Genomic DNA, 26,997 nt, shown 5'->3' on the forward strand with positions numbered 1-26,997 from the left:
GAGCGGGGCAGGCTGACACGTTCATCTCTCTCTCGGCCACCAGAGACACAGGCAAAGCCTGAGTTTGTCCCCTGCAGAACCCTGGGAGCCTAGAGCATCACAGATACACAGAAAGCACAGACGCTAGCAAGAGGGAGGGGGAGGAGGCAAAACCAATGGGACCTCATCACAGCGCCCGCCCCACAGGGCCTTGCCGCCAGCCCCATTCACCCCACCCACCTGGTCTCCGCTCACCTCCAGACTGAGTGGGTCCTCCCTGCTACCTCCCCTGACCGGCCTCACAGCTCTCCTCCCTCCTAACCCCTCCTCCTCTCCACCCAGGGGCTGGCTGGGACCTCCTAACCAGCAGTCCCACCTTCTTAAGGCACAAGAGCAGCTGCATCCCCTGCCCCATCTTCAGTGTGACTTCCAGACGGTCCCTCCTCCTCCTCCATCACATAAAAGCCAGAATCCCCCATTCTGTGCCCAAAGCCATGCCCGGACCTCATCATAAAACCTCTCTGCTCTTCTCCCTAACATGTTAAAACCAGGTGTTCCGATTCCTGACTGGAGCACCTCTCTCCACTCTCCCGGCTCCGGAGCACTGGGGCATCATTACTGCAGCAGATTCACTCAGCTGCGACCCCCTGCTGCCCAGTGCGTGGATGAAGCCCTTAGCTCCTGACCTTGCTCTCCTCAGACTGGGCTCCCAGCCCTCGGCTGCTCCTCCATCTCCTCCCCTTTAAATGCCGGTGTCCCCAGCTTCTGTGCTGGGCATCCTCATTTTCTCAGGGGGGCACATCCCTGTGGGGGGCCATGTTCGTACCCCTGGCTCCCCCACCTACGGTTCCCAGACTGTGGGCCATGGCCACTTCTCCTAGTTGAACTTGTTCTTGAGCTGACTGTAGGCGACAATACAGAGATCCCAAGCCTTAGAGATGGTCCGGTTTCCCTGGTAGTACAGGGAAGTAGTACAGGCAGTAAACAGGTAAGAAGGAGGGAGACGTGTCCCATTGGCTGAGCAGCTTGGAGCCCCGTCCAATGAGAGTGCCGGGCGTCCGCACAGCGCGAGCAGGGACGGCGCAGGAGCAGGGGAGTCCTCGAGACTCTGCTGGGAAAGGAGCCTCTGCAGCAACTTCACTAAGCAAAGGGCTGTACTAGCTGAGAGAAGAGTGGAAGGAGGGGCACCTAGAGGCTGGCTAAGCATACAGCCCCTGAACCCCAACAGCTGGCGCACTCGGGTTAGCCGGGTGCCCACCTGTAGCCTCGGCTCAAGTGTGTAGAGCACACTCACTAACACACCAACAACTTTCTCCCCTCCACGTGGGGCACTCAGAGCAGCCGGGTGCCCGCCTGCAGCTCCATGCTCATCTGTGCTCAAAGATACACCTGCCGTCCGTTCCTACTATGCATGCTGGCTCCTGCTTGAATGTGTCTGTTGACAGCGACACAAGAACGAGAACAAGCTCAGGCGGGCGGTACTCCTGGCTCAGGCCTCTCCCCATCACAGAAATGTTGGCAAACGGCAGCACCACCAGGACGGCGACATCGCCCAGCTCACTGATGCCGCTGCAGTTTCCCCGGTTTCCTTTGTCGCTGTGTCTGTGTGTGCGTGCGCTGGACTTGTGTTGCGTTCCCGACAGCGTCACCACGTGTGAGTCCGTGTAGCCACCACAACGGTCGGGATGCTGCACAGCCCCCACGCCTGGGGTCCCTCCTGTGCCCTTTCTGACCTCATCAGCTCCTTCCCACACCCCTCCCCGCAGCTGTTCCTGGTGCGACTGGCAGTGTTCTGAAAAACATTTGAATCTTATTTTTTAACTTTTTCAGAAATATCTGAATTTTAATGTCACATTTTAGCCGCAGAAACAGGACCGGGCTGCTAGGGCAGACACGGCCCTTCCTCACAGATCTCAGGAAGCACAGAAGGAGCAGACTGGGCTCTCAGCTGAGCCACCAGGAGCCACGCCACGAGCCGGCTGCCACCCTCTCAGGATCAAGAGCCCCTGGCACCGACCACGCCAGGCCGGGCCTCCCGCCACCCACACGAGCCCAGTGCTGCGCCAGACACGGGGATGCCAGCTGGGCCCGCCTCCACAGAACACGCCCCCCACACTGCCTTCCTAAGGCCGCTCGGGTGCATGCCACTTGAAGGCCTGGCTGCAGGGGTGCTGACAGACCGAGGCGCTGGCTCCCCAGCCCCAGCGTGTCCCCAGGGGTGGCCGGTGCCGCCCTGTGTGCCGCAGGCCTTCCAGCCTCCCCTTCTCACAGCGCTTGGTGCTGCCGTGTTACTCACAGTCAGGAGTCGGCGTCTGTGCAGGTCACGTAACAGGGAACTGAAGGAATATGCCATCCAAGTGCCGGGGTACGTGCCTCCCACCCCCGATTTCTCACCAGTCTTCACAACCTCACTCCTCAGTCTGGGCTTTATTCTGCTCTGCTCTGTTTTCCTCGCCTCCTTCTCCTGTCCCAGGGTCCCAGCCAGGCCCCCACCCTCCCCTTGGTGGTGACAGTGTCTAAAACTCTCCTTGTGACTCAAGTCAGGTCTGGGGCACAGAGGTCAGGGATTGTGCAGACTGGCCCCTGACTGGGTTCAGGCCATGATTCCACGGGGGCCTTGGTGGTGAGGGGAGGGAACCACGGACGCCACCTTCCTCACGTCCCTCCGAGGGGACCCACCACCAGGGGGACTGACTACTGCGGCAGGCCCCACTGTGCGGCCACCACCCCCGACACCTGCCCTCCACTCGCTGAAAACAGGTCCCCAGTGCGGCCTCACTAGTGGTGGGGTCCCCTCCCTCTCCTGGGGGGCGGGACGCCTGCGTGAATTACCAGAATTCTGCACAGGAGATTTGTCATCTCTGGTTTATCTATTCACCGACCCCTCCATTTATTTTTATCAGTGTGGACTCACAGGTACTTACTGTACACTCTGGGTTGTAATCCAGTATTACTTTACTCACTGTGTTGCTCAAGCTGTTTCCGTCTCAGCCATTGGGAACCCATCCTAGGTGTGTCTGTGTGTGTCTGTGTATGTCTGCATGTGTGTGGAAAACGTTTCCTGACTTCCTGGCACTACAAGACGTTGCAAGTTTAGACGTTGCAAATTCTTCTTATTTTCTGCCCCAGTTCTAGAATCTGCCATTTCTCCAAGGAGCCCTGGTTCCTTCTAAGAAAGAATGGTGTTAGAAACCAAGACCTGGGCGCTGGGTGTATATTACCTGTTAAGCGAAGAAAACCCACGGCCATCCTCGGTAGGGAGGGCAGTCCTGTAACCACGGCACCGACCCAGGGCGCGCCTGTGCTGTCCTGCCTGGTCAGCAGCGTCTCTTGTACTGGCCGCCCGGCCGCCCACAACCAGAGTGCCGCGGCTGCCCTTCTCCCCTAACTTCCTGAGCGCACACAGGACCCTGACCTCTGCCCTGTCAGACAGCAGGTTGGAAGTTTATCCGACTGCACAGCAGGGACAGCACGCACAGGTTAAGTGACAAAGGACACACACACTGAAGAAAACGGAAAGCCTCCCATGACTGTCTCCAAGAAGTCTTAGGAAAAAATGCATTCATTCATCAAGTCACACTTGTCTCTACGGATTGGAAATGGAGACCCGCAACGTGAAAAAGCTCGGTCTTCACTGTGGTAGCTCAGTTTACATGTTGTTTTTCCCAGAAGATGTTGAAATTGAGATTATTCTATTCCATTAATCAGCACTGCTTTTTCGGATGTTTTAAACATTTAAAATAAACCTAAAATATCTACTATACGGCAAGCACAAAAAAGGGCTTAATTGAAGAATGCCACGTTGTTCATACCAGATCTAACCGACATCTCCTAAGATGGGCTCATTGTCAGAATTTGTCTAAACTGAACCCGGCTCTTAATCCCCGTCTCCCACACGTGCCAGCAATAATGCAGTGTGTCTATCACCTCTCTCAACAGATGGTAAGCAAAGTCCTCTCCGTGCATATTTAAAATGGGAAGTAACATTTAATGTTAGCAGGTGCTACAGCTTTCTCGAAACTGACACACGGCCATCGGGACGACAGACTCTGTAGGACACCATCAACTTGAAGATTATCGCAATTCCAGAGGTTAACAGGTGGAGGGCAGAAAGGCCCATTAGGACTGATAAAACAGGCTAACAACTACATTTGAGCATCACCACTGTTTAAAGACAAGCACACACTGAGAAATCCAGAAAACCATTTTCCCCTATACTTTCAACACTAAACTTTCAACCCTAAACAACACGTCATATTTCACTCACTTTCAACACTAAACACACTTCGTATTTCACACACCAAGTTTCTCCTAAAGCTTTGAACAGACCTGTCTTCTCCACAGATGCAACAATCCAGCATCTACCTGGAAACCTTCCTGGCAGGTTTCCTAAATGCTTCGCAGCTGCTGCAGTGATGAGCCAGGATCAGCCCCCGCTAATCTGCTTACCTAGGAGCCCCCTGAAGAGGTTGCCCAGAACCTGGGAAGGGTGTGGCCTCCACACGCCCTGATGGTGGTCATTTTCATCAACCGTCAACCACCCACCTGCTCTCGGTACTTTGACCATAAGTTCCTTGGTACGAGTGTTTGGGAAGTAACTACACCAGGCAGGAACAGTGAAATGCAATAGGAGAAGTCCTATTTAAATAGTCACCCTTAAATACTTGTATAAAATTAATAGTAATAGCCCTGGCTGGCGTAGCTCAGTGGATTGAGCACGGGCCTGAGAACCAAAGGATCTTGCAATTCAATTCCCGGTCAGGGCACATGCCTGGGTTGCAGGCCAGTTCCCAGCAGGGGACACATGAGAGCCAACCATACACTGATATTTCTTTCCCTCTCGCCTTCCCTTCCCCTCTAAAGATAAATAAATTTAAAAAATCTAAAACAAAAATTAACAGTAACATCACTAAAGACTGCCCTTGAAGGTGTCTGGCGACGCAGTACGCCCCTCAGTGCCCACGTGTACAAGCCACAACACCTCACGGTGCGTTCACGTCTACATGTGTGTGCGCCGGCAGGGAGTGGAAGGCAAGGGGAGACACTGAAAAACCATCAGGAACGCTCCACAGTTACAAAAATTAGTTTGGATCTATAAAATTCTATTTTGACAGTCACGTATACACTCTTCTTACAATTTAAACTCACCTTTTCTGGAATATTTTGAGTAATGATGTCGAAATGTGACAAAACTGATAAGAATGTACAAATGCTTGTTTTCAGATGTTCTTCCCCCTGAAAACAGACAAAGAGAACAGTCATTCGAGGCTCACTGTGGTCCTGCCAACCCCACAGGGCCCAGGAGGGAGGCAGTCACCCCCCCCCCCAACAGCCGCAGCCTGGTGGGGATATGGGATTAAAAACGAAGGCAGAAAAGCAACTTCCCAGAGCCAAATACCTGTGTACACAACAACCAGCAGACACTACCAGGTACTAACTGAACTCCTGTGAGGGGAGCGGTGCGGCTGGGGTGCCCCCCTGCAGGAGAGCTGAGGCCGCAGGATGAGAGGGAGCGGCCAGAGGGGAGCAGGGAGGAGAGAACAGGGAGCAAGTAAGCGAGACAGAGACACAGGTGAGTGGGAGGCGAAGGCAGCGACCTGGGGAACTCCAGGGACAGGGCTCAGACATCAAGTGGGGCCTTGCGGATGAGTGTGAAAAGCAACGAGGGAAACCTGCGTGAGAGTGTGAGTGGAATTTGGAAACCTCCCCCAAATAGTCGTTTGGGATGAAACCCTGACGGATGCCAGGCAGACTGTAGAGACTCAGGGCAGCTCAGGGTGTGGGGGAAGAGGTGGGGAAGCCCAGCATGGAAGGAGGACACTTGGGAAGCCCGAGTGTGCCCGTGAGGGAGGGTGAGAGCCGGAGGCAGAGTTCAGTGCGAGCCCCATGAAGAGAGGACGGGACGTGAGTGTGCTTGGTGGACCAGCCTCCACGGCTGCAGTGCAGTAGCCACCACGCCCCCATTCGCTCCCGTTTTCTAGTCTGATTCTGCGGCATCCTGGCCGCATCCCAGCAGCATCCCGGTGGCCTTCCAGGCCCTCTGCGAGCTGCTGACCGCCTCCTCCCCCACTGCTGGTCCACAGTCTGTCCTTGACTCACTGGGCCAAACTTGCTGTATTTCCTTACAGTGAACACCACTGACTGATGTCCACAGCAAAATATCTGAAGAGGACTTACAAGGCCTGAAAGCTCTTTGTGAAAGGGGAAGACAAACAGCCGGATCACTGGGGACTGAGAGACGGGGCAGCTTGGGATTCCAGAGGCAGCCTGACCCGCCCAAGAGCAGACAGGACAGACGAGGTTAACAAAGCCGCAGGTCTGAGAAGCACTGCAAGAAAGACTGACGGGACACTGCCCTCCATTCACGGACCCAAGGGGGAGAGGAAGAGCCAGGAGAGGAAGCCTGGAGTGTGAAAAGGAACATGCTTCTGCACAAGTGACATGCGAACACTCCACCCTGACTATCACGACTGAGGGTGACATGGCTCCTGGAGCCTGGGAGAATGAAGGTCAATAGGAAGGGGCCAGTTGAGGAAGAGAAATTGTCATCATCGGTTCTATTGTACGCGGATGAAGCTGACAATGTGAGGAGGGCTGGAGATGCTGAGCCGGCTGAGCCAGCAGAGACGGGCTGACGAGCACAGGGAGCACAGGAAGAACAGCTCTGGGCTGAATGACGATGGGTAAGACAAAACCAAGACAGAAAGCGAGCGTGAAAGGGTCAGAGACGGCCGGTGTCCCGGGAGGGGCAGAGGCACACCGCAGTGCCAGCCGGCTGTGGGGCGGCTGCTGCAACAGCCTCGAGGCAGGTGAGGCAGAAGGAGAAAGGCCCTCCACTCTGCTGCTGCTCAGGGGGTCCTCAGAGCTCGAGCTCTCGAAGAACCCCGCGGACCCCCGCTGTTTCGGTGGGGCAAGAGGAAGGCAAAGAGCATGGGTTCTCAAAGTTTAGTCGTGCAGGAACGGATGCCAGGACAGTGGCCGGAAGGAGGAGAACTCGTCAGATTAGAGTAAAGATTTCAGAGTAAAGCCAGTGAAGGAAATGCAAACACAGTCCTTCCCCTGAAACTGGAAGGAGGAAACAGAAAAGGACACACGCGCAAAGTAGAAGGTCCCAAAGGGAGCGGGGACTTGGGGCCACGGGGCTAGTGCTCAGGGATAATTCGTTACTTGTCAGGAAGCCTGCACTGGAAACTCCATCACTAATCTTAGTATCAACTCCTTAAAAATGATTTCAAGATCCAAGAAATGTTGGGGAGGGCGGGGCACAGATGAAAGAACGGGAAGGCATTGAGGTCACAGGGGTTCCCCCTCAGTCCCTCTACTCTGGTTACCTTTGAAGTCTCCCTACTAACAGTTTCTTCACAATGTAAGGGATGCACTTAATTCTTTACCATTCTTATCTCTAAGATCAAACACACACATTTCTTGGTAAGTAAGACAGCAGAACACACCCATTTCTCTCAACTCCTAATAGCAGAAGCCTTTTCCATCCTTCCTTTGTTAGAGTGGAAGAGCTGTCAAATCCACAAGGGTAAGCTCAGGCTGTGCCAGGGACGGCTGTCTCCTACACCAAGTCAAGTCTTGAAAACACAGTTTACGAGTCAATACACTGGAGACAGGACAAACTGATCATCAGAAATGGCTAATTAGAGCAAAACAAATCTCCCAGCACAGCCCGCATCTTCCTTGATTTAAAAAAAGATATGAAAAATCTTTACTTACATAAGAAAAGCAATCCCAGAACTTCGGAAGAAACTGAGGGAACTTATGAAGGATCAATATGATGATCCATTCTATATAATACTTTATGGATGCCTGATTATTGCTGAAGCCAGCCTGGAAAATCTTGTCAATGATTCTATTCAAGAAATTCTGGGAAAAATAAAATTCAGAAATTAAGTGGTGTTATGATTATTGTTTTAAATTTCTTTTTACTGAGATATAATTAATATATAATACTGTATAAATCTAAGGGATAAAAATGTTGATTTGATAAAAATGTTATATTTACACATCATAATAATATGACCACCATGGCATTAGCTAACGCCTCTATCATGTCACATAATGACCATTTCTATTTTGTGCTGGGAATAATTAAGATCTAATCTCCTAGCAACGTTGTAAATGGTTATTAGTTTTAATTTTAAAAAAAGAGTCATCATTTTAAAAAAAACACCTTGAAGTTTTATTATAAGTAACTATTGAATCTACCACTCTGCAAACAATGACCCTAATACCTGTGGAGTGAAACATGGTGACGAGGCACTTTTACCGAGTTCTTCATATTTTACTTGGACATCTATTCTGTGAGAAAGGCTTTTATCCTCTGTATTTTTACAGGGAAAAGATTCTGAGAAGTTAAATATCTGCCCCAAAGCCACGTATCTAGTATGCAGCAGCAGTCAGAGTCAGATCAAGATGCCCCACGATGGATGACTGGATGACAGAGCCAGTGTCAGCAGGGGGCAGACAAGCCTGGAAGGGGCGGAGCTGGGCCTCCCGGTTCCCCGGACTGCCTCCTCCCACCCCTCCTTCCCGCCCACACAGCCTCACCAGCTCTGGCCCAGCCCCTGACTCCAAAATCCTCCTCCCACCTGACCCAGTGCCCTTAGAAATCACACTTCTATCTGGGCGACTGACAGTCTCTAAGTAGCACCGTCTCATACAAGCACACAAAAACATTTATCATGTATACTTTTTTACTTTAAAGAAGAATTCATCTTAAGAATTTCTAATCAGTAGCTGGGGAGCAGAAAAGCCTGTTTTGAGCCCCCACGACAGTGGCATAAAGCGGAGCATGACTTGGTTTGGGATTTCACCCGCACTGGCTGTGCCGCCGGTTTCCTGGGGGACGCGCCCTGTGGTTTCTGGACTGCAGACGGTGCTGGACCGAAGACGGTGCAAGACACACTCCCAACCAGCTCAGCTGGTGCAAATGAGGAGTTAAGTATTTAGATTTTCTAATCAAGTGCCATATGAAACATTAAACACTTACAGTATTCCATTAAAATACAGAAAGAAGAATACTCAATGGGGCCAGGTAAACCAGTGTCTTGACTTATTTCTGCAACACTTAATTGCCTTAGTATTCTTTCCGTTAAAAAAAGTTCTGAATAACTTCAATTTTAAGAACTAAAGTATAAATTTTAAGAAGATTACTTTTTCCACTTTAAAATAGTACATGGCAGTGTCTACTAAATAGTTTATTCATGTGGAAACATGCTTAAAGGTACAAATATAAAAAATACTATACCTGATCAAATCTGGGGAAAAGTACAAGCAGAACCTGCCACACTCGATTTTTCACTCTGTGTTGTTGAGAATTGACATAGTATCGCGTTCTGGACGTGGACACCAGCTCGTCCTGGGGGCAGGGGAGGGAATTACATTCAATCACTCACTGGATTTGTGATTCATGAAAACCAAATGCATGGTGACTCCACACTCAGAAGGTCAAACTGGCATAGGAACCTTTGTACACCAAAAGGCAGAAAGAAGTGTAAGAGAGCCAATTCTTTCGTTTTCAAAAAACTGCATTTAGTTGCTTATCTGCTTTTAAAGTCAGAAAAGGAACTATGTAATTGTATGCGGTATGAAAGTCTTCGGAAGGACACTATTCCATCGTGGCCAGTTAAGAGGGACATGGGGCCATGCAATGGGACGAGACGCAGGTATGAGACGTGTCTCTCAAGGCACCAATAGGCACTTCTCCTTTTATGTCCCTTCGTCTCGTGTAAGTTCAAAATACGCATCTGCCATTGGATGACAACGCCAGGAAGAGAGGCCTCGGGAAGTAGATGCCATGGTCAGGCGGAGAGCGGCAGCTGAGAGCCTCCCGCACTAGCAGAGCTCGCATCCATCACAGTGCGCATGTGCAGTCTGCCTGGTGTGGCCCCCGCTGCTGTCAGTTCTACTTGATCTTCAGGAAGGAGACCAGTGAAACACCGCTTCCTCTGAGACAGCGCTCCTGACACCCACCGCGCAAAGGAGGACATCTGGGCATAAAAATACCTCCTGGGTTTCATATAACAAAGCCGTCAAATGTATGGCGAACACTGCATTTCAGGGCAGGCGACTCAGTGGGTCGCACAGTTACCAGTCACCTCCGCCGTCAGGCGCTGCGTCTGCCTCCCCGGCTACGCACGCACGCACGCACGCAAGCACGCACGCAAGCAGAGGTGAGCACTGCACCGAACTTGACCGCGCTCTCTTCTCCTAGCTTTACTAAACCCACCCCTCAGCCACTGTCATGCTCTTTTGCCAGTGCCTTTGCAAACTCAAAAAAACTGTTCACATTATGACAGTTCCTACATTATTACCTTTTCACTATTGTTTACATGAAACAATGTCAGGATACATCACTCTAAATCCAACTGGTTTTGACTGGTTCTGGAAAATACCCAGAGGGAAGTTCAGATAGTTTGGGGAAAACATTCTTGTTCTCCGAACCAAACCTGAGTTGGACAATTACCAACCAACCTTTAACTAAAAATATGAAACATAAGTCTCATTTTTTTCTTGATAATATTTAAAATACAAATTTTGTCACCATAAAGAGAAAATGTTAGATTCTGACTTAACTATACAACAAAGATACTTTAAAGTAAAAAAAAAAAAAAAAAAAGCATATTTACTTTATCTAACAGCTTGACTGCAAGATCCTCCGTGAACAGTTTATGAGACATGTTGGAGCCATCTAACAAACACAGGAATTTGACAGCACAAATTCGGACGTAATGGTCCTCCCTTTGGGTACTAAAAGCGTAAAATAATACACTAGGTTAATACACTTTCAAAACAGAAAAATACCTCAAATATTAGTTTCAAAGTATCAAAACCTTCCAAAGTTTTCTAAAATTAAGTAGATCCATAATTAATGCAATGCTTGTTAATTCAGTACAGAAACTAGAAGATAACGAATCTATCAAAAGGACAGTCTGTACAGAAAGTCTGAACAGGCACAAATTCACCCAGATTTCTGGAAAAACCATGCATGCACAGCTGACTCTGGGCTAATGATATCTTATCAGTGGACAAAACAGACCAGCACTCATGAGGCTATTCCTGAGTGAGGACCATGGGCAGCTCCGACCCCTTGGGGGCAAGACTCCGCCCCAAATGCCCCAATGGCTGCACTACAAATGCACGTCCTCTACCTGAGGGCATGTTCAGGAAACACCGTGTACTCTCAGCATCCCAGCGTTTTCAGTGTGCAAATGCGGAAAGATAAAGTAAGTGAACCTCCAAAGGTCCTTATAGTAACCTTATATATAACAGTGTAACTGTTATAATGTAAGCAAATGTCATTTTACTTTAACAACAATTACCTAGTAGAAATCAAAGTTATTTTGGAACCATCAACTAAAAAAATGTTACTTTTGTTGCTAAACTGGTAAAGAAAAAAAGGTCAAGTAAAAAAATTAACAATGAAAATATATTTTTTATTTTTATTTATTTTTAGAGAGAAGGGAAGGGAGGAGGAGAGAGAAAGAAACATCAATGTGCGAGAGAAACATTGATCGGTTGCCGCTCACACACCCCCAAATGGGGACCGGGGACCTGGCCTTCAACCCAGGCATGAGCCCTGACCAGGAATCGAACCAGTGACCTTTCAATTCACAGGCCAGCATTCAATCCACTGAGCCACACCAGCCAGGGGAAAAAATGTGTATTTTTAATGAAGGACGGAAGATAAAACATAGCTATGGCACTTAGGATAATAAACGCTGTGGCAACTGTACACAACCATCATCTGTTGTCCTAAACTCTAAAATCAAAGTGAATAATATACCACCAGCTTCTTTATAAACACCTAGACACACGGATTTTTAAAAATTAATTAATTATTTATTTATTTTTAGGGGGGAAGGGAGGGAGAAAGAGGGAGAGGGAACTATCAATCAGTTGCTTCTTGTACAAGTTCCAACTGGGGACCAAACCCACAACTGAGGCACGTGCCCAGACTGGGAATCAAACCCATGACCTTTCACTTTGAGGGACAACGCCCCACAAGCTGAGCCACACGGGTCAGGGTTAGACATCCAGATTTTTAAAAAATTGTGTTAAGAAAATAAAACTTGCCCCGCTGGGTGGCTCAGTTCATTGGAGCATCACCTGTACACCAAAAGGTTACGGGTTCAATCCCCAGTCAGGGCACATACCTAGTTGTGGGTTCCATCCCTGACCATGTACCAGAGGCAGCTGGTCAATGTTTTTCTCTCTCTCTCTCATTCATTCACTCCCTTCCTCATTCTTTAAAAATCAATGGGTGCATCCTTGGGTGAGGATTAAAAAAATAATAATAAAAGTTTTTAAAAAGCTACTTTGATGAGCTCCAAAAAGCATTAATTTGGGGATTAGATAAATAGTCTTATCCCAGAAATCAAATTTTTAGGGCTTGTTCCAAGAGTGATTTTATTTTCGTGTAACCATATTGACAAGTTATATGGTGACTTTTAGCCAAAAGAAAGAATGAAATACATGTGCTGACAATCGCCCTCCAAGCCAATGAGGAACAGGCGTTATTATGTTCCCTGTGGGCCTTTCCTTGTTTACACTGGGCTCCGCATGCTAAATTTTTTTAAGTTTATCAAATCTTAGTAAACAGTGACAGATCTGAAGAAAATAGATTAGTGGAATATAATTTCTAACATACTTTTGAAGGCTCATTCAGTGTCTTATAATAAAAAACATTTATTAAGTTTAACAAATACAGAAAGGTTTTCATGTGATGATAACTTCCAAATGTCCCACATCTGACAAGATGTAGAAACAGCCATAGTACTTACTTTTCAATGACAACATTTGCTGCACAATCGTGTCCAAGATTTTCTATAAAGGTCTGCACGTCCTGAATGAGTCTGTCCATAAAAAACATTTGACAAAAACAACAGGTTTTAGACAAAAAAAAATAAGATCCCAAATTTAAAGTTAACTAGTACTTCATATTCTGCTCATTGAAAGTCCCAAAGGAAAAACAATTCTACCCACGTAGGTACTTAATATAAGAGAGGACAGGCTGGAATCTCTGCACCATTACCTCTGATCGCGCCTGAACACAGTTCCAAACACACAAGCCTCAAGGACCAGTTCGCCATAGTGTTTAGCAGTTGACAGAGACCCAGGGGACACATTTGAAGCAGGAACCACCCACGACAGGCAGCAGTGAGTTATCAGTGTGTTGAAGACTCCAGTTTTTATAGCAGACATCTCAATCATCTTGTACATAATCTGGAAGAAAAAACAATGGTTATTATGGCCTTTTACCTGAGTTAGTTTTTTCCAAAAAAACTTACTGTTGAAAAAAACTGCCATGTGAATGGCTTCAAATGATAGTTCTAACATAAGTGTGAATACAGTCTGCAAAATCAAAAATTCTTATCATTAGAATTTTGCAAGATGCTCCGTGATCACAGAATGTGAATTTCCACTTCTCAACAAGAATGACATCTGCCTGACGGTGATGTCCACCCAGAGCTCTCCCGGAGAAGCCACAGTCCACAGAGAACGGAGGGAAGAAAGCAGTTTCGGTTTCTTTGCATTTTGTCAGTGACCTCCCTTCCCGAGTCAGCAAAGACCTTGGCCTGTTGAGTGTGTGCTGGGCCTCAGGAGGGGACAGAGAGAGGCAGCAGGGACGGCAGGGTCATAAGGGCGTGCATCCACTTCCCCCCTAGGGAAAGGCACAGGTGGATTCCTGGGCTTGATGTCATTCCGTCATGCTGTGTTCCCTACCATGGGGATCGGCAGTTATCGACGCAAATGCCTCTAGAAATCAGAAGGGCCCCGGGATCAGGCTCCAGTCACAGAAACATGTCTCATTCGAGGAAAGCAACGGCACCAGTGCAATGACAAAAGGCACCGGACCTTTGCCCTCGGTATCCAGAGGGCGTGAGGGATAGCGTGGACTGGAGAGGAGGTGCAGGCCGGTGCACAGGCTGCCCCTACTTGACCAGGGGACTGCTGTCATGTAGGAATGACTGCGGCTGCCAGTCCGTCCCATTTTCCAAGATTTTCATGCAAATTCACCAATTCTGAAAAGCTGGCAACTCATTCCAGATTTTAAACATGGTATGAACCAAATAACACACGTTGGGCAGATGTGGCTCATGGGCCACCATCTCACCTACTCTTTGCCAGCTAAGATTTCCTCATTCTTACTCATGACACTGAAGAAGGTTCAAATGTTAACTGACTGAATAAATAACCACAAATCTAATACGCAATTACAAACATAACTCTTCCTCATGGGCTATGAAGCCCCACAAATTAAAAAGAAAACCACTTTTTAAATTAAATGTATTGAGTGGCACTGGTTAATAAGATTACATAGGTTTCGAGTGTGCTTTTTCTTGAAAGCAGTGGAATTCATAGAAACAGAAAGGAGAATGGGGACGGGGAAGCGGGAGAGGTTACTGGATACAGCGTTTCAGCTCTGCAAGATGAAAAGTTCTGGAGATCCATCACAACAAGGCAAACAGACTTAACCTTCCTCAACAGACTTAAGTACAGTAAAGATGGTAAATTTTACGTTATGTGTTTTTTACCCCAATTCAAAGAAAGTTACCTCTTTTATTTTGAAATATGCCTGGCCCTTGACTTTTGCAGCGATAGTAAGAACTTTGGCATCAAAAACAAACTGAACGAAAGCCTTTAAATTAGACCAGAATATCAGCTGAGTGTTGCTTAAAGAACATATAACCTTCCATGCCATGTTGAAAGCCTCTATGCAGATTGATTCAGAGGAGGCCAGAAGCTGGTGGAAAAAAGAGAAAGAGAAATATATAACCACCCTTTAATTTCAGAAACTGAATTCCCCGCTACGGTTATTCCTTAATTCCCAGCTCACTGCGTTTTACCTGGGGAACCAAAAGCCTCATGCACTGGAACACAGGGAGGACCTGGTCGGAAGGAAGAATGGTGAGGGCGTCCAGTGCGGACCGCAGTGTCCTCTCCGGCATCTGGACAGCAGGCAGGACGGGCTCCGGGGCTCCACCCTCTGAGGGCGGCAGAAGGGTGTGGTACTTTTTCAACAGAAAGAAGAGGCAGACCCACTGGTCATGGATATACTGTGCAGCTATTCTGCCCCATCCTCTGGAAGACGCGGATTCTTCAAAATCACTGAAAAGAAAAGAAAGTCACCGCCCATGCATCCTCGGTCTGTCTCCACTTCGTCTGCACGTGCCCACTACCCTTTCGTGGGGACAAGGGAACCGGGAACTGTTAAATACCCCGTCTACCAGAGCACAAGGACACCACGTGAACCGTGATTTTTTCTGACTGCCCTAAAAGTGCGTACTTTCACTCACTTCATACGATTCACTCAGAACTGAATGTGGAAAGTTCATGGGTTTCCAGTAGGGAGACGAATAATGTGGTAGCACGAGATCATCCTGAATGGAGCCTCCCCCCCAAATTCCCACAACCCTGTTCTCTGAGTTACACAGTCACCTAGACTGGAACAAGGACGGATTCCCAATGTGAGGACTATAGATGCCTCCCAGGGACACGCTGCACTCCGAGGCGGGACACACCTGCTCTGCTCCTCTGGGCACGGCTTCTGCAGCATCTGATTGAGCGGAAGGGAGGCCAGGAACCTCTCCGTGGGCCCAGCATCTGGCGGGTCCGGCTGCAGCTCCGGCTTCTGGTCCATGGCCTTGCACACCGTGGCCAAGGCCGCCATACTGACCACCCTCTGAACCTGCCTCCCCAGCGTTGGCTCCTGAGGAAGGAACACAGCACCGTATTCACCAGGAGCCGGTCTCAGCAGGCCAGGACCCGCATCCCCAATGCCCTCCCTTCTCTCCTGCTCCTGAACAGCAGAGGGAACGAGGGAAATCCAGTGCACCCCATGGGGTCTAGTGCTCCCCTACAGACTGAACGAATCCACGGCGGCAGCAAATGCCCAGCAGGGCAGAGGAGACGGATCTCCTCACCTGGCAGGTGGGTGCCCGGAGCAGCACACGACAGACCCCCACCTGTCTGACAGTCAGGACTCTCCGTCTCTTCCTCCTCAACTACCCCTCTGGACCCGACAGCCCATGGTGGGTCTTACTGTCACTGTTTGGCTGAAGTACGTTTTTAAAAGGGCTCTGGGCACACGTGTAAGTAACCCCTTCAACGAGCTGCACGCTGCTTTGGAAGTGGCGCAGCGCGGCCGTCAAGGGCTGGACTCAAGAACCACACAGCCGATATCTGGCTCCTGCTCTGCACTTGGGACCAGCGTGACTGTGGACGCGCCTCACACAGTGTGTTCCCTGTGAAGTGCAGCAGCACAGAACCCACCGCCACGGCCAGTGTGGAGACTAAGTAATGGGGTGTTTTGCGCAGAGCACCTGGGGTTCTACACGGAGAAGCACCAAGGGGGAACCCAGGACGGCCTGGCGCCCTGCTTGGAGAAAGTAAGCCATCTGCAACCACGAGGCAGGAGCGCAGGCAGGCAGGCACACACAGCCGCTGCACCAGACCACAGCAGCCCTCCCGACGCTGCCAGCAGTGCCCTGCGCCAGAGGGAAGTGCTGACCGCCCCCCCGCCCAGCATCTCGTGCATCTCTACAAGCTTTATACAGCAACGCTGCCGACACACGGAACACAATTTACTGCTCTTATGCAAGCCCACCTTCAGAATTACTGTGCATGGTGCACAATTTTGGCCTTTCACGTCTCTAATGTACTGATTTGTGCTAGCCAGGATGTTATCATTTTCAGGGCAGTTCTTGAAAACTTTGAATTAGGTGATTAAAGCAATCACGTAGTTTCATTATTTTAATTAGCAGCCCAGAGTAAACTATGATTCAGGCAAACTTCAGTCAGCACTTACCCTGTGTTCAGTAAAACCAGCTCACACTCACTGAGGACTTTCTAGGCCCCAGGCACTGTGCCAACATGTACCAGCTGGCTCGAGTTCTCACCTCAGCCCTACGGCCCTCACCTGCGATTGTGGTGCATGAGGCACAGGGACGTTCAGTAATGTCCCCGAGGTCACCGGGCTGGCAAGGATGAAGCCGGGATGCACCCCCAGGAAGTCTAAACTCCACAGCCACTGGGCCTCATTACATTACACTTAAGAAAGGCCTCCTTTCTCTGCAATCTAGTGGAGAAGACACAGATACACAGGCCACTCCACAAACAAGAGGACGGAGGTCGACACCATGAGGAGGCGTAAGCAGCCACAGGGAAGTGAAGGGGAGCCTGGGGCGCTGACCCGAGAAGGCCTCCGAGCAAACGTGCTCTGAGTTGGGCCCGCCGGCTGCTGGCAGGTGCACACTGGAGGGAGGGCGCTCTCAGGGGAAGGACAGGCAGAGCAGCATGTGCCCACGGTCTGTGGAACCGCCTGGTGGCCTGGAGGGACACAGCCCAGAGGAAGGCAGAGGATGACACAGTCAGACCCGGAGGCCGAGAGCCCGGTCTGGGGGCTCGGGACATCGGGCCGGTGAGTGTGGATGCACGAAGGGCCCTCAGTGGTGCCTGAGCAGGGGCCTAGTGCAGATCCCCTTCCGGGGTCTAAACAGTGTCAAGACTGAAGTCAGCACACTTTTGTTAGACACCTCACGTGACGGGCCTCCCAATCCTCATCCAAGACGACGAGCAAAGGATACTGTTTTATAAAGAGGTTCCAGCAGATACTTTTACATCAAAATACTGTCCGGGAATCAAATACGCGCTCCACCTCAGCCTCACCCCACAGCACTGCAAACCCAGAACCACAGAGCAGTACCTGTCCGCTGTCCGTGTCTTGAAGATGCCGGACACACGCGGTTTTCAAAGGAGAAATCACTCTCCAGACGGGGCTGCCTCTCGTCCAGCCCACCTCCCGATGGAGACCAGTGAGCTCCGTGAGGACCTGCAGGTACAAGTGCCCGCGGTCCAGGTCGGAAACCTAAGAGACGATAAGACACTGAACAAGGAGGGTCTGTGAGGCTCACCAGCCACCAGAGTGTGGACAGGAACTCATCCGTTTGCAGGCACTAAAACTGCACATTGCTGAGAGAAATGTGCACACGTCTCCCCCCCACCCCACCAGAAGCCTTCTGTCCGCTCCCCGTGGGGGCACGTCCTTCCTCTCTGGGTGCCCACGGGAACCTGCCTTCTGCACGGTCACCTCGCCAACCACGAGCACCTATCCAGCTCTCACCTGGGCTATGAGACCTGGGAAGGCAGGAACTACGTTCCCCCAGTTCCTGCCCCCAAGGCTAACACGTGGTCAGTAAGGTGATGAGGCTTCCTCTGCTCCAGGCAGACCACCAACTCCCCTCTCTCGGGGAAGATGACCACCCCGGTAAGGTTCAGGGAGCCAAGCAGCTTCACCCGGCATCCCAGAGCCAGCCGGGGGAGGGACAGAATCAACCGCAGGTCTCTTCCAGGAAGAGGAAGCAGCAATGCCGGTCCCCCCACACCTGCTGAGTTCAGAGCTGCCCACAGGCCGGGCGCCTGAGCCCAAGACCCCGGCGGAGAGGGGTGGCCCCCACCCTGCAGTGAGGAAGCTGAGACGGCACTTTCCCAACGCCACGGTCACCACCCTCAGGGACAGCACTAGAGGCTGCAGGGCCGGCTCTCCAGGACCCTACCACTGCAGTCAGTCCTTCTCCGCTGAAGGCAGTGCCTGCGCCAGACTCCCCGAGACAGTGACAGAGGGGCAAGAAGCCCCCCATGGATACTCACGGTGCTCAGCTCACTCATGGTGAGTCTCCTGAGGACAAACTGGGAGATGCTCTCGGCCTCGGCTGCCACAAGGTCCTGGAGGAGTGGAGACACCTCGTCTGTGTGGAGAAGAAGTGCAACGGAGCGAGTCAGGGAGCACTTTGGTGCGAACGAAGCACACCTGTCTGCGTCGAAAGCACACACTTGGGTCATGCACCGAAAATGGGCTCCCACGACACAACAATCGTGAGCACTGTGGGAGGCTGCCCTTCACCTGAGAGCCCCATGGGAGCCGACAGGGTGGGCTGCAGACCAGCCCACCAGTGTTTGAAGCGCCATTTACAGGCTGGACGGTCAAACTCAGCCGGCAGTAAGACAGTAGTGGCCCTAAGAGCTGGAGGTTCCCTGGTTCTCCTGCAGGCAGGGACCAGGTAGTCCAGAAAGCAGGGGTACGACAGCCAGAGCAGGCAGGACAGGCGCACCCCAGGGACGCAGACGGCGAGTTGTGTGGAGGCCTACGGCAGGAGGTGCGCGGGAGACTGGCCCCAGGACCGCAGGCTGCCCGGGCGGGGCAGGCAGGGCACAGGGCAGACCGAGCTGCCAGGGCTTCGAAAACCAGCCGCAGGGAACCCACAGCCACAGACGCTGGGTAGGAACGAGGCCTCACCCAGCCAGGCTGCCCTGGAGCTGAACAAAACGCCACCACACCCCGGAGGGTTTATGCAAGACCCAGAGTCTCATCACAGAGTGCTCACGATCCCCAGACACACCTTCTGTGCTGGGCATGGGAAGCATCGCGGATGTGCCCGGGAAAGACCACCTACAAACGGCACCTCGGAGGCGCCGTTCACGCCAGGACAACATGACACAGACTTTAAAGCAGTTACGTATAAAAATGCTTCAACAGTCAGCCAAGCACATTCTTGAAAGAAATCAAAAAACACTAAGTCTCAGCAAAGAAATAGGAGTTCAACATGAAAAGCAAGCAGAAATTTTTTAATCGAAAAGTATGATAACTGAAATTTTTAAGTCACTCAATGAAATCAACCACAGGAAGGAGATGTGAGAGAAAAGTTGGTAAACTTGAAAACAGATCAATGAAACCTGTGATCTGAACAACAGATGAAAAGTGATTAAAAAATAAGCAGAGCTCGGAGACCTGCAGATCGTAACAAAGGTCTCGTACACATGTCCTAAGAGTCCCGGAGGAGAACAGGCTGGTGCTGAAAAAAATAGCTGGGTAAAACACTGGCTGAACACTTTCCAAATTCGTAAAGTTCAGGGAACCTAAAAATCAATGAGCACAAAGAAAATCACGTCCAGACACAGCTTAACCAAAGCGCTAAAAACTAAATACAAAGAAACACTCTCGGGAACAGAGGAAAACAGCACATCACTTCAGGGATGAGACACCATGGGGCCAGAAGCAAAGAGAACATTTTTGAACTGCAGAAGAAAAAGATATAAAAAAATGGCAATGTTATGTCTAGTGAAAATATTCTCAGAAGTGAAATAAAGACATTTTCAGATGAAGGAAAACTAAGAGAATTCATTGCCAACAACGAACCTGTTGTAAGAGAAATGCTACAAGGTGTATGTCTGTTAGTTTTTAAACAAAATGGATAGGACATCAGACAAACACAGGAACAGGGAAATGAACAAAGAGCAAAAGACCCATCAACAAAGAGGTCAGTGGAACAGGCTCTTCCCCTAAGTTCTTTAAAATCTGTTTAATGCTTGAAAGCAAAACATGTAACACTGTCAGGGAGAGTTTTCAACAAACTCTCATGAAAAGTTGGATCTGCACATTGTAGAGAAAATAAGCAGAACACAAAAAAATAAAATGGCAGGCCTAGGTCCAAACATATAGTAATTCGATTAAATGCAAATAGTCCACACCCATGAAAGACAGTGTCAGAATGGATGGAAAATCATGCCCGAACTCTGTGCCGTCTACGAGATGCACTGGAAATACAATGATCTAAATACAATAAAAATGAAAGGCCTGAACAAATACACTGTGCAACTTCTAACCAAAGTAGGAGCGGTCATATTACTCTCAGGCCAAGTGCCGTTCAGAGAAAGTCACCAGGGACAAAGAGGGAAGTAACAACACGTGGTGACAACACGCAGCCCCGCACAGAGACGCCCCGGTGGCAGAAGCCACCTGGAGAAGCCGAAGGAGGAAGAGACAAAGCCCAGATTACATGGCCACGTGGACGTCCCCTTCTGTGCGGAGAGAGAGAACAGGGACTCCGCTAGGATGTAAACCAGAAAAGCCCGTGGAACTCTGGGTACACGCGGCATTTACAGAACCCTCCACACAGCCGCGACCGCAGCACACATGCCATTTTCAAGTTGCACGGAACATGCACCAAGAAACCCGCCCTAGGTCATCACCCCATCCTCCGTGACTCTTTAAAGACTGAAACTGCGCAACACCTGCTCTCTAACTACAGTGGAATTAAGAGCTAATCATTGAAAGATAGTTGCCAACTCAACACCTTGCCCAGGGTAACAGCTAAATGGTATCTCACTTAAACGATCCAAAAACAGAACTTCTCATCTTTTCCCCAAAACCTTCTCCAACTGCAGTCTTCTGTCTGGGGTCCCCTTCATGCCCTAAGAGTGAGAACACACCCTGGGGAGACTCGCACACCCCCAGGAGACACACAGATGGGGCCCGCGCAGCGCTGTGAGCAACACCAACCCACCGAACGCCGCCCAGTGTCCTGCAACAGGACAGGGCGGCACTGCGCTATCGGCACGCAATGGCGGTTACGCAACGGGAATAACGAGGTAGAAGGCAGGACACGGATGAATCTCAGCAACACCCGAGGTGAAGAAAGGTACAGACTTCTTCCATGAAGTAACGTTTCTATAAAGGTCACAAGCAAGAGAACAAGACAACGTACTGTTGAAAACTATAAACCTGGCAAAACCACTTTTTAAAGAGAAGGGAAGTGAGAAAGATAAAAGCCAAAACAAGCAGGCAAGAGCAGCAGACGGAGGAATAACAGGGAACTTCGTTCTTAGGCTGGGCAGTGAGTTCCCAGGTGTTTATTTTGCATCCTAACACATACAACCTGCTGTGAATCAAACATCGTGGCAGTTTCCAGAAGGCACCATGACCCAGTCCTCCGCCTGGAAGTGCTGAGCCAGGAAAACAGTCACGACGGGGCAGACAGCAGCTCCCACAAACACTATCACAGAGCTCGAGTCCCTTGCCAATTCAGGAGGATGAAAGTACGAGGGTTTGTAAAGGACAGTCCCTGCTGAGCCACTCATGTAAGGTACCTGGAGGAGTCAAGGCCATGAATACAGGAAGTATTTATGGTGGGGCCCTGCGCCGGGCGGGGGGAAAATGGGGAGCTCCTGTGTGATGGCAGCTTTGGTTCTGCAAGGTGATGCGGGTTCTGTGGACAGAAGGTTGCAAGGGCAGTGGAGCAGTGTGTGCTCAAGGCCACGGACCCGCAGGCTTGATGTAAGAGAGTGAGTTCTGTCATGTTTATTTCACCACAAAAAATAAACACGCACACACACAATGCACATCAAGTGAATCCACATTTAAGCCATTACAAACGGAAATCTTGTAAGAAGTCACTGTTGTGTGTGCAGCATTTGGTTCTGCAACTATTACCAAACATATCAGAACCTGGAAACTAGCTTTACTACTTCATAAGCTCATGTTAAAATCTACCCTTAGCAATAGTCTCCTCAGGTGTAAACTCATACCAATGTTTCTCTAGAATTTCCTTAAATTTAAGTGTCTTCAATTCCAAATGAAATGGGAAGGACTGGAATGAAGGTTTCCCCACCCACACGCTCCTCTGTGACGTCTGCTGCATTTTCAGCTGCTGGCTGACACGCACCTCAGTGCCAGGAGGGAGGGAAGGGCTCGACGCTTCTACCAATCACTGCAACACGTTCTACAGGAAGCGTCTTCTACGCAGGAAGTGTGCGGAGATCAGCATATTTAAAGATAAAATGGCTATCACCCCTCATGCTTTAGCTGACTTTCTGCAACGGCCTAGTGGCAATTAGAAATGCATCTTGCTTAAACATACATGAAATAGTGATCATTTCCAATGGTCTAAAAATCAGTGAGCAAGTATAAATTAAAAAAAATAGCAGCAAATGAAATCACCTTCTAAAATCAATAATAACCAACAGATGCACGCCCTGGACGGTCTGTTCCTCAGGGACAGAACTCTGCTCCTGCCCGGCTGGTGTCCAGGGACCACCAGGGGAGACCAGTGAACACATGCCGAAACCATGAGGTGGCCTCTTTATGTTCAAAGCTCGAGAACTTCCTTCTGTTCTAAATGCCAACTGCATAGCAAGCAAGGGCCCGGAGAAACCACCCCTCCTCACCGTCTCGGGCACCGGGACCTTTCGGCGCGCAGGTGTGCAGGAGCGTCACCAGCAGCTGCAGGCACCTGTCGGCTTTCAGCACGGGCATGTAGGCGTTCGTGCCCAGCTTCCCAAGGGCGTCCAGGAGAGGGTCCAAGAACATCCTCAACACATTCTGCATTCTCCGTTTTTCACTAGGCATTAAAAAACACAGCCAAATTAAGCATTTCTAAAATAGAAAGAAACTATTTCGCAACTATAGTTCGTGGGGTTGGTTAACTAAGGGACTCAGTGAGACAGCGTCACTCTGATGGACGATCCGCCTCACAGGACTGACGTCCCTCCCGACGGCACACCAACCCTCTGGCCTGCGCTCTCCGGGGGAGAAGAGCATGTGGCCAGATGAAGGCACAGGGTAGAAAATGCGCACACAGCTCTGCACTCAAGCACGAAGGAAATCCTCCGCCCGTTTCGCCTGCCAATTACTGTGCTGGGACCCTGCTTCCATAATTCAAAAACAAAAACAAAAACAAATGCAAGTCAAGGAGATGAGGCATGTTAACGAAAAATATATATATAAAGAATTAAGAATTTATAGAAAACTGTTATGACCAACATTAGTACTAAACTGTCTGGAAGAGATGTGAGGTTAACCAAATTAACCGCATATCTTGTGAACACATGACCTGAGGAAGCTGCTTTTCAAAACAATTATAATCTGAGAGAACCAATCCACTCCTCACATTCTCAAAATGTAAGTGAGACTGTTTTGTCTTTATTCCCTTTTTTTTAATTACACCTTTTACAAAGGAATTAAATCTAGTCAATTTCTTCACCTAATCTTATGCTAGGATCTTACAACCTACTTTTCTAATATTCTTCTATAAAACCAGTTATTATTGTATAGCTTTTTCAACCATCTCTAATAATTTAACTTACATGTTTCAACTAATAGTAATAAAGACTATTAGGCCTTACTGTTAAGTTATAATTAATTTATTGCCAACATCTCAGTCTCTCCTTTAGTACAATACATTGTGGTCAATCCCATGCCAGTAGTGGGAAAGTCTGAACACCCACCATAAATCTGAGCAGCCTTTGTTGGGGGGGAACCTTTGTTTTCAGGTGCAGAAATGCTCACCTGTACTGGGTCTTCATTCCTTCCACATCCACAGCCAGCAAGACCATCAGGGCAACAAGCCTGGCTTCAGCCCAGTCGGGCATCCAGCAGGTCTCTCCTGTTGCGGGAAGGTCAGTCAAGGTTGAGAATTGTGAGTTAAACCCTTCACAGAGGGGGCTTCAGACACAGACAGATGGCTGAAGAAATGTGTCTTGCCAATATTGAATTTTTATAGAAATGCAGCTGCAATGAAATGGCTCAGGGCCACATACACTTAAAATGACCACTGGGCTGGGTGTGGTGGCTGAGAAAGAATGAGATGGGTGGAGGAGACGAGCTGTCCCTGACAGAGGAGGGACAGGAAATGAAAGCGGCCTGTGAGCCTGGGGCCAGGAGGTGGGAATGAGCAAGATGAGGTCACAGAGACAGGTGGAATGACAAGGGGGCTCTGTGGGCCCTGGAAAGGATGTCTGTCTTCACCCTACAGGCAAGGGGAAGCCACGCGGGCACCGGGAGTGGGCAGGTGCACCGTGCTCTTGTGCACGTCACAGGTGGCATGGCTTTTACAAACTGAAGGCCTACGTCAGGTGAGTCTACCTGCGCCATATTCCAACAGTGTCTGCTCACTGTGTCTCTCTGCCATGTTTTGGTCATTCTTGCAAAGTTTCCAACTCTTCTGTCGCCATCTGTGATTGGCGATCTCTGACGTCAGTACTGTAACAACCACACCCACGGAAGGCGGCAAACTTACTCCACGAAGGCTGTGTGTCAGCTGCCCCGATGACACCCCCCTTCCCAGGGGCCGCTCCGTTCCCTGGGACACAGCCATTCTGAAATTGGGCCAATGAATAACCCTGCCCTGGCCTCTACATGTTCAGGTGTAGGAAGGTCACAAGTCTCTCACTTTAAATCAAAGCTACAATTGGCCAAGCTGAGTGAGGAAGGCATGTCGAAGATGAGATGGGCCAAAAGCTAGGCCTCTTGAGCCAAATAATTAGCCAAGCTGTATATGGAAAGGAGAAATTCTTGAAGGACATTAAAGGTGCCACCCCAGTGAACACACAAATGATAAAGCACAACAGCCGTATGGCTGACGTGGAGAAAGCCAGCCTCAACATTCCCGTGAGCCAGAGCCTAACCCAGAGCAAGTCTCAACTCCTCAGTGCTGTGAGGGCTGAAGAGTGAGGCAGCTGCAGGAGAGGAGTCTGGAGCTGGCCGAGGTGGGTCCATGGGTTCCAACAAAACAAGTGGTATCTGGAATATCAAAGCAAGAGGCAAAGCAGCAAGTGTGGACGCATAAGCTGCAGCGAGTTCTCCAGAAGATCTAGTAAGATAATTAGTGACAGTGGCTACACCAAACAACAGATTTTCAATGCAGATGAAACAGCCTTACACTAAAAGAAGACCCCACCCAGGACCTTCACAGCTGGAGAGGAGAAAGTCGGTGCCCGGCCTCAAAGCTTCAGAGGGCAGGCTGACTCTCCTGTGAGGGGCTCATGCGGCTGTGACTTTACGTTGAGGCTGGTGCTCACTTACCACTCAGAAAATCCTAGGGCCCTTAGGAACTATGCACAAGCTGCTCTGCCTGTGCTCCATACACAGAGCAGCAAAGCCTGGAAGACAGCACATCTGTTTACAGCACGGTTTACTGGGTATTTCAAGCCCATTGTTGAGATCAATGGCTCAGAAAAAAAGATCCCTTTCAGAATATTACTGCTCATGGACAACGCTCCGGTCGCCCAAGAGCTCTGATGGGGCAGCTCTACAATGGGGTCAGTGCTGTTTCCTCGCCTGGGAACACAGCGCCCACACTACAGCGCACGATCATGGAGGGATTCCAACTTCCAAGTCTTATCATTTAACAAACACACCACATGATGCTGTGCACGGGCCTGGGCAAAGTGCACTGGAAACCTTCTGGGCAAGATGCACTATTCTAGATGCCATTATGAATATTTGTGATTCATGGCAAGAGGTCAAAATGTCCACATTGGCAGGAGTCTGGAAAAAGCCAATTCCACCCCTTGTGGATGACCTCGAGGGGTCAAGACTTTGGTGGGAGAACTAATTGCAGATGTGGTGGGAACAGCAAGAGAGCAGGAATCAGAAGCGGGGCCTGAGGACGGGGCTGATTTGCTACAATCTCATGACAAAACTATAGTGGATGAGGAGTTGCTTCTTGTGGATGAGCAAAGAAAGAAGTGTCTTGAGTTGGAATCTACTCCTGGTGAAGATGCTGTGAAACTGTTGAAATGGCAACAAAGAACTTAGAATACAACATAAACTTAGTTGATAAAGCCGCAGCAGCGTTTGAGAGGACTGGCTCCAATTTTGAAAGTGGTTCTACAGTGAGTAAAATACTATCAAACCGCATTGCATGCTATAAAGAAATTGCTCATGAAAAAGAGTCAACCAATGCCTCAAAGATCATTGCTGTATTAACAAATTGCCACAGTCACTCGACCTTCAGAAACCAGCACCCTGATCAGTCAGCAGCCCCCAACCTCGGGGCCAGCCCCTCACCAGCAGAGAGTACAGCTCACTGAAGGCTCCAGGGATGGTCAGCGTGCTTTAGCAACAAGGTCATTTTTAGACACAGTGCTGCTGCACACCTAAGACACTACAGTAGAGTGAAACATAACTATGTGACTCCCATTACTGCAGAGGTCTGGAACTGAACCCCAATATCTCTGAGTTCTGCCTCTACACACAGAAGGGAAGAAGACATTTGTAAGATCAAAATTTGTACTTATTTCTCTCTGGGTACCAGGTGGGAAAAGATTGCAGGGGAAGCAAGAGGAGATGCTAGGTGACCGGTGAAGAGGCGAGTCTGGTTTTCGGCTGAGAGGCAAGAGTCCCTGAAGTGCCCCCAGAAGAGTGCACACTCACACACAGGCCCCAGCAGC

The 26,997-nt window shown here is 49.6% G+C and overlaps 1 protein-coding gene across 6 annotated transcripts in view; it reads right to left on the minus strand.

Moving 5' to 3' along the window:
* The window catches only part of TARBP1 (TAR (HIV-1) RNA binding protein 1), a 59,515-nt gene that overhangs the window by 12,460 nt on the left and 20,058 nt on the right, over positions 1 to 26,997 (minus strand). For 5 of the 6 annotated variants that reach the window (XR_008392135.1, XM_053667872.1, XM_053667870.1 and 2 more), the window contains exons 11-23: positions 24,113 to 24,212; positions 22,993 to 23,165; positions 18,640 to 18,737; positions 17,696 to 17,857; positions 15,513 to 15,700; positions 14,838 to 15,099; positions 14,546 to 14,734; positions 13,022 to 13,212; positions 12,771 to 12,842; positions 10,617 to 10,737; positions 9,236 to 9,346; positions 7,702 to 7,851; positions 5,128 to 5,214 (exon numbers count right to left, since the gene is read on the minus strand). Coding sequence is in view for 5 of the 6 variants with exons in the window: in XM_053667872.1 (XP_053523847.1) it covers positions 5,128 to 5,214; positions 7,702 to 7,851; positions 9,236 to 9,346; positions 10,617 to 10,737; positions 12,771 to 12,842; positions 13,022 to 13,212; positions 14,546 to 14,734; positions 14,838 to 15,099; positions 15,513 to 15,700; positions 17,696 to 17,857; positions 18,640 to 18,737; positions 22,993 to 23,165; positions 24,113 to 24,212 (1,904 nt within the window). In the remaining variant the exon portion in view is untranslated. The remainder of the gene's footprint in view (positions 1 to 5,127; positions 5,215 to 7,701; positions 7,852 to 9,235; positions 9,347 to 10,616; positions 10,738 to 12,770; positions 12,843 to 13,021; positions 13,213 to 14,545; positions 14,735 to 14,837; positions 15,100 to 15,512; positions 15,701 to 17,695; positions 17,858 to 18,639; positions 18,738 to 22,992; positions 23,166 to 24,112; positions 24,213 to 26,997) is intronic. The other variant, XM_053667871.1, reaches the window with a different exon arrangement.

The sequence above is a fragment of the Artibeus jamaicensis genome, unplaced genomic scaffold (genome assembly GCF_021234435.1).
Source record: "Artibeus jamaicensis isolate MK-2021 breed Jamaican fruit bat unplaced genomic scaffold, CSHL_Jam_final contig_473, whole genome shotgun sequence".
Taxonomy (NCBI): Eukaryota; Metazoa; Chordata; class Mammalia; order Chiroptera; family Phyllostomidae; genus Artibeus; species Artibeus jamaicensis.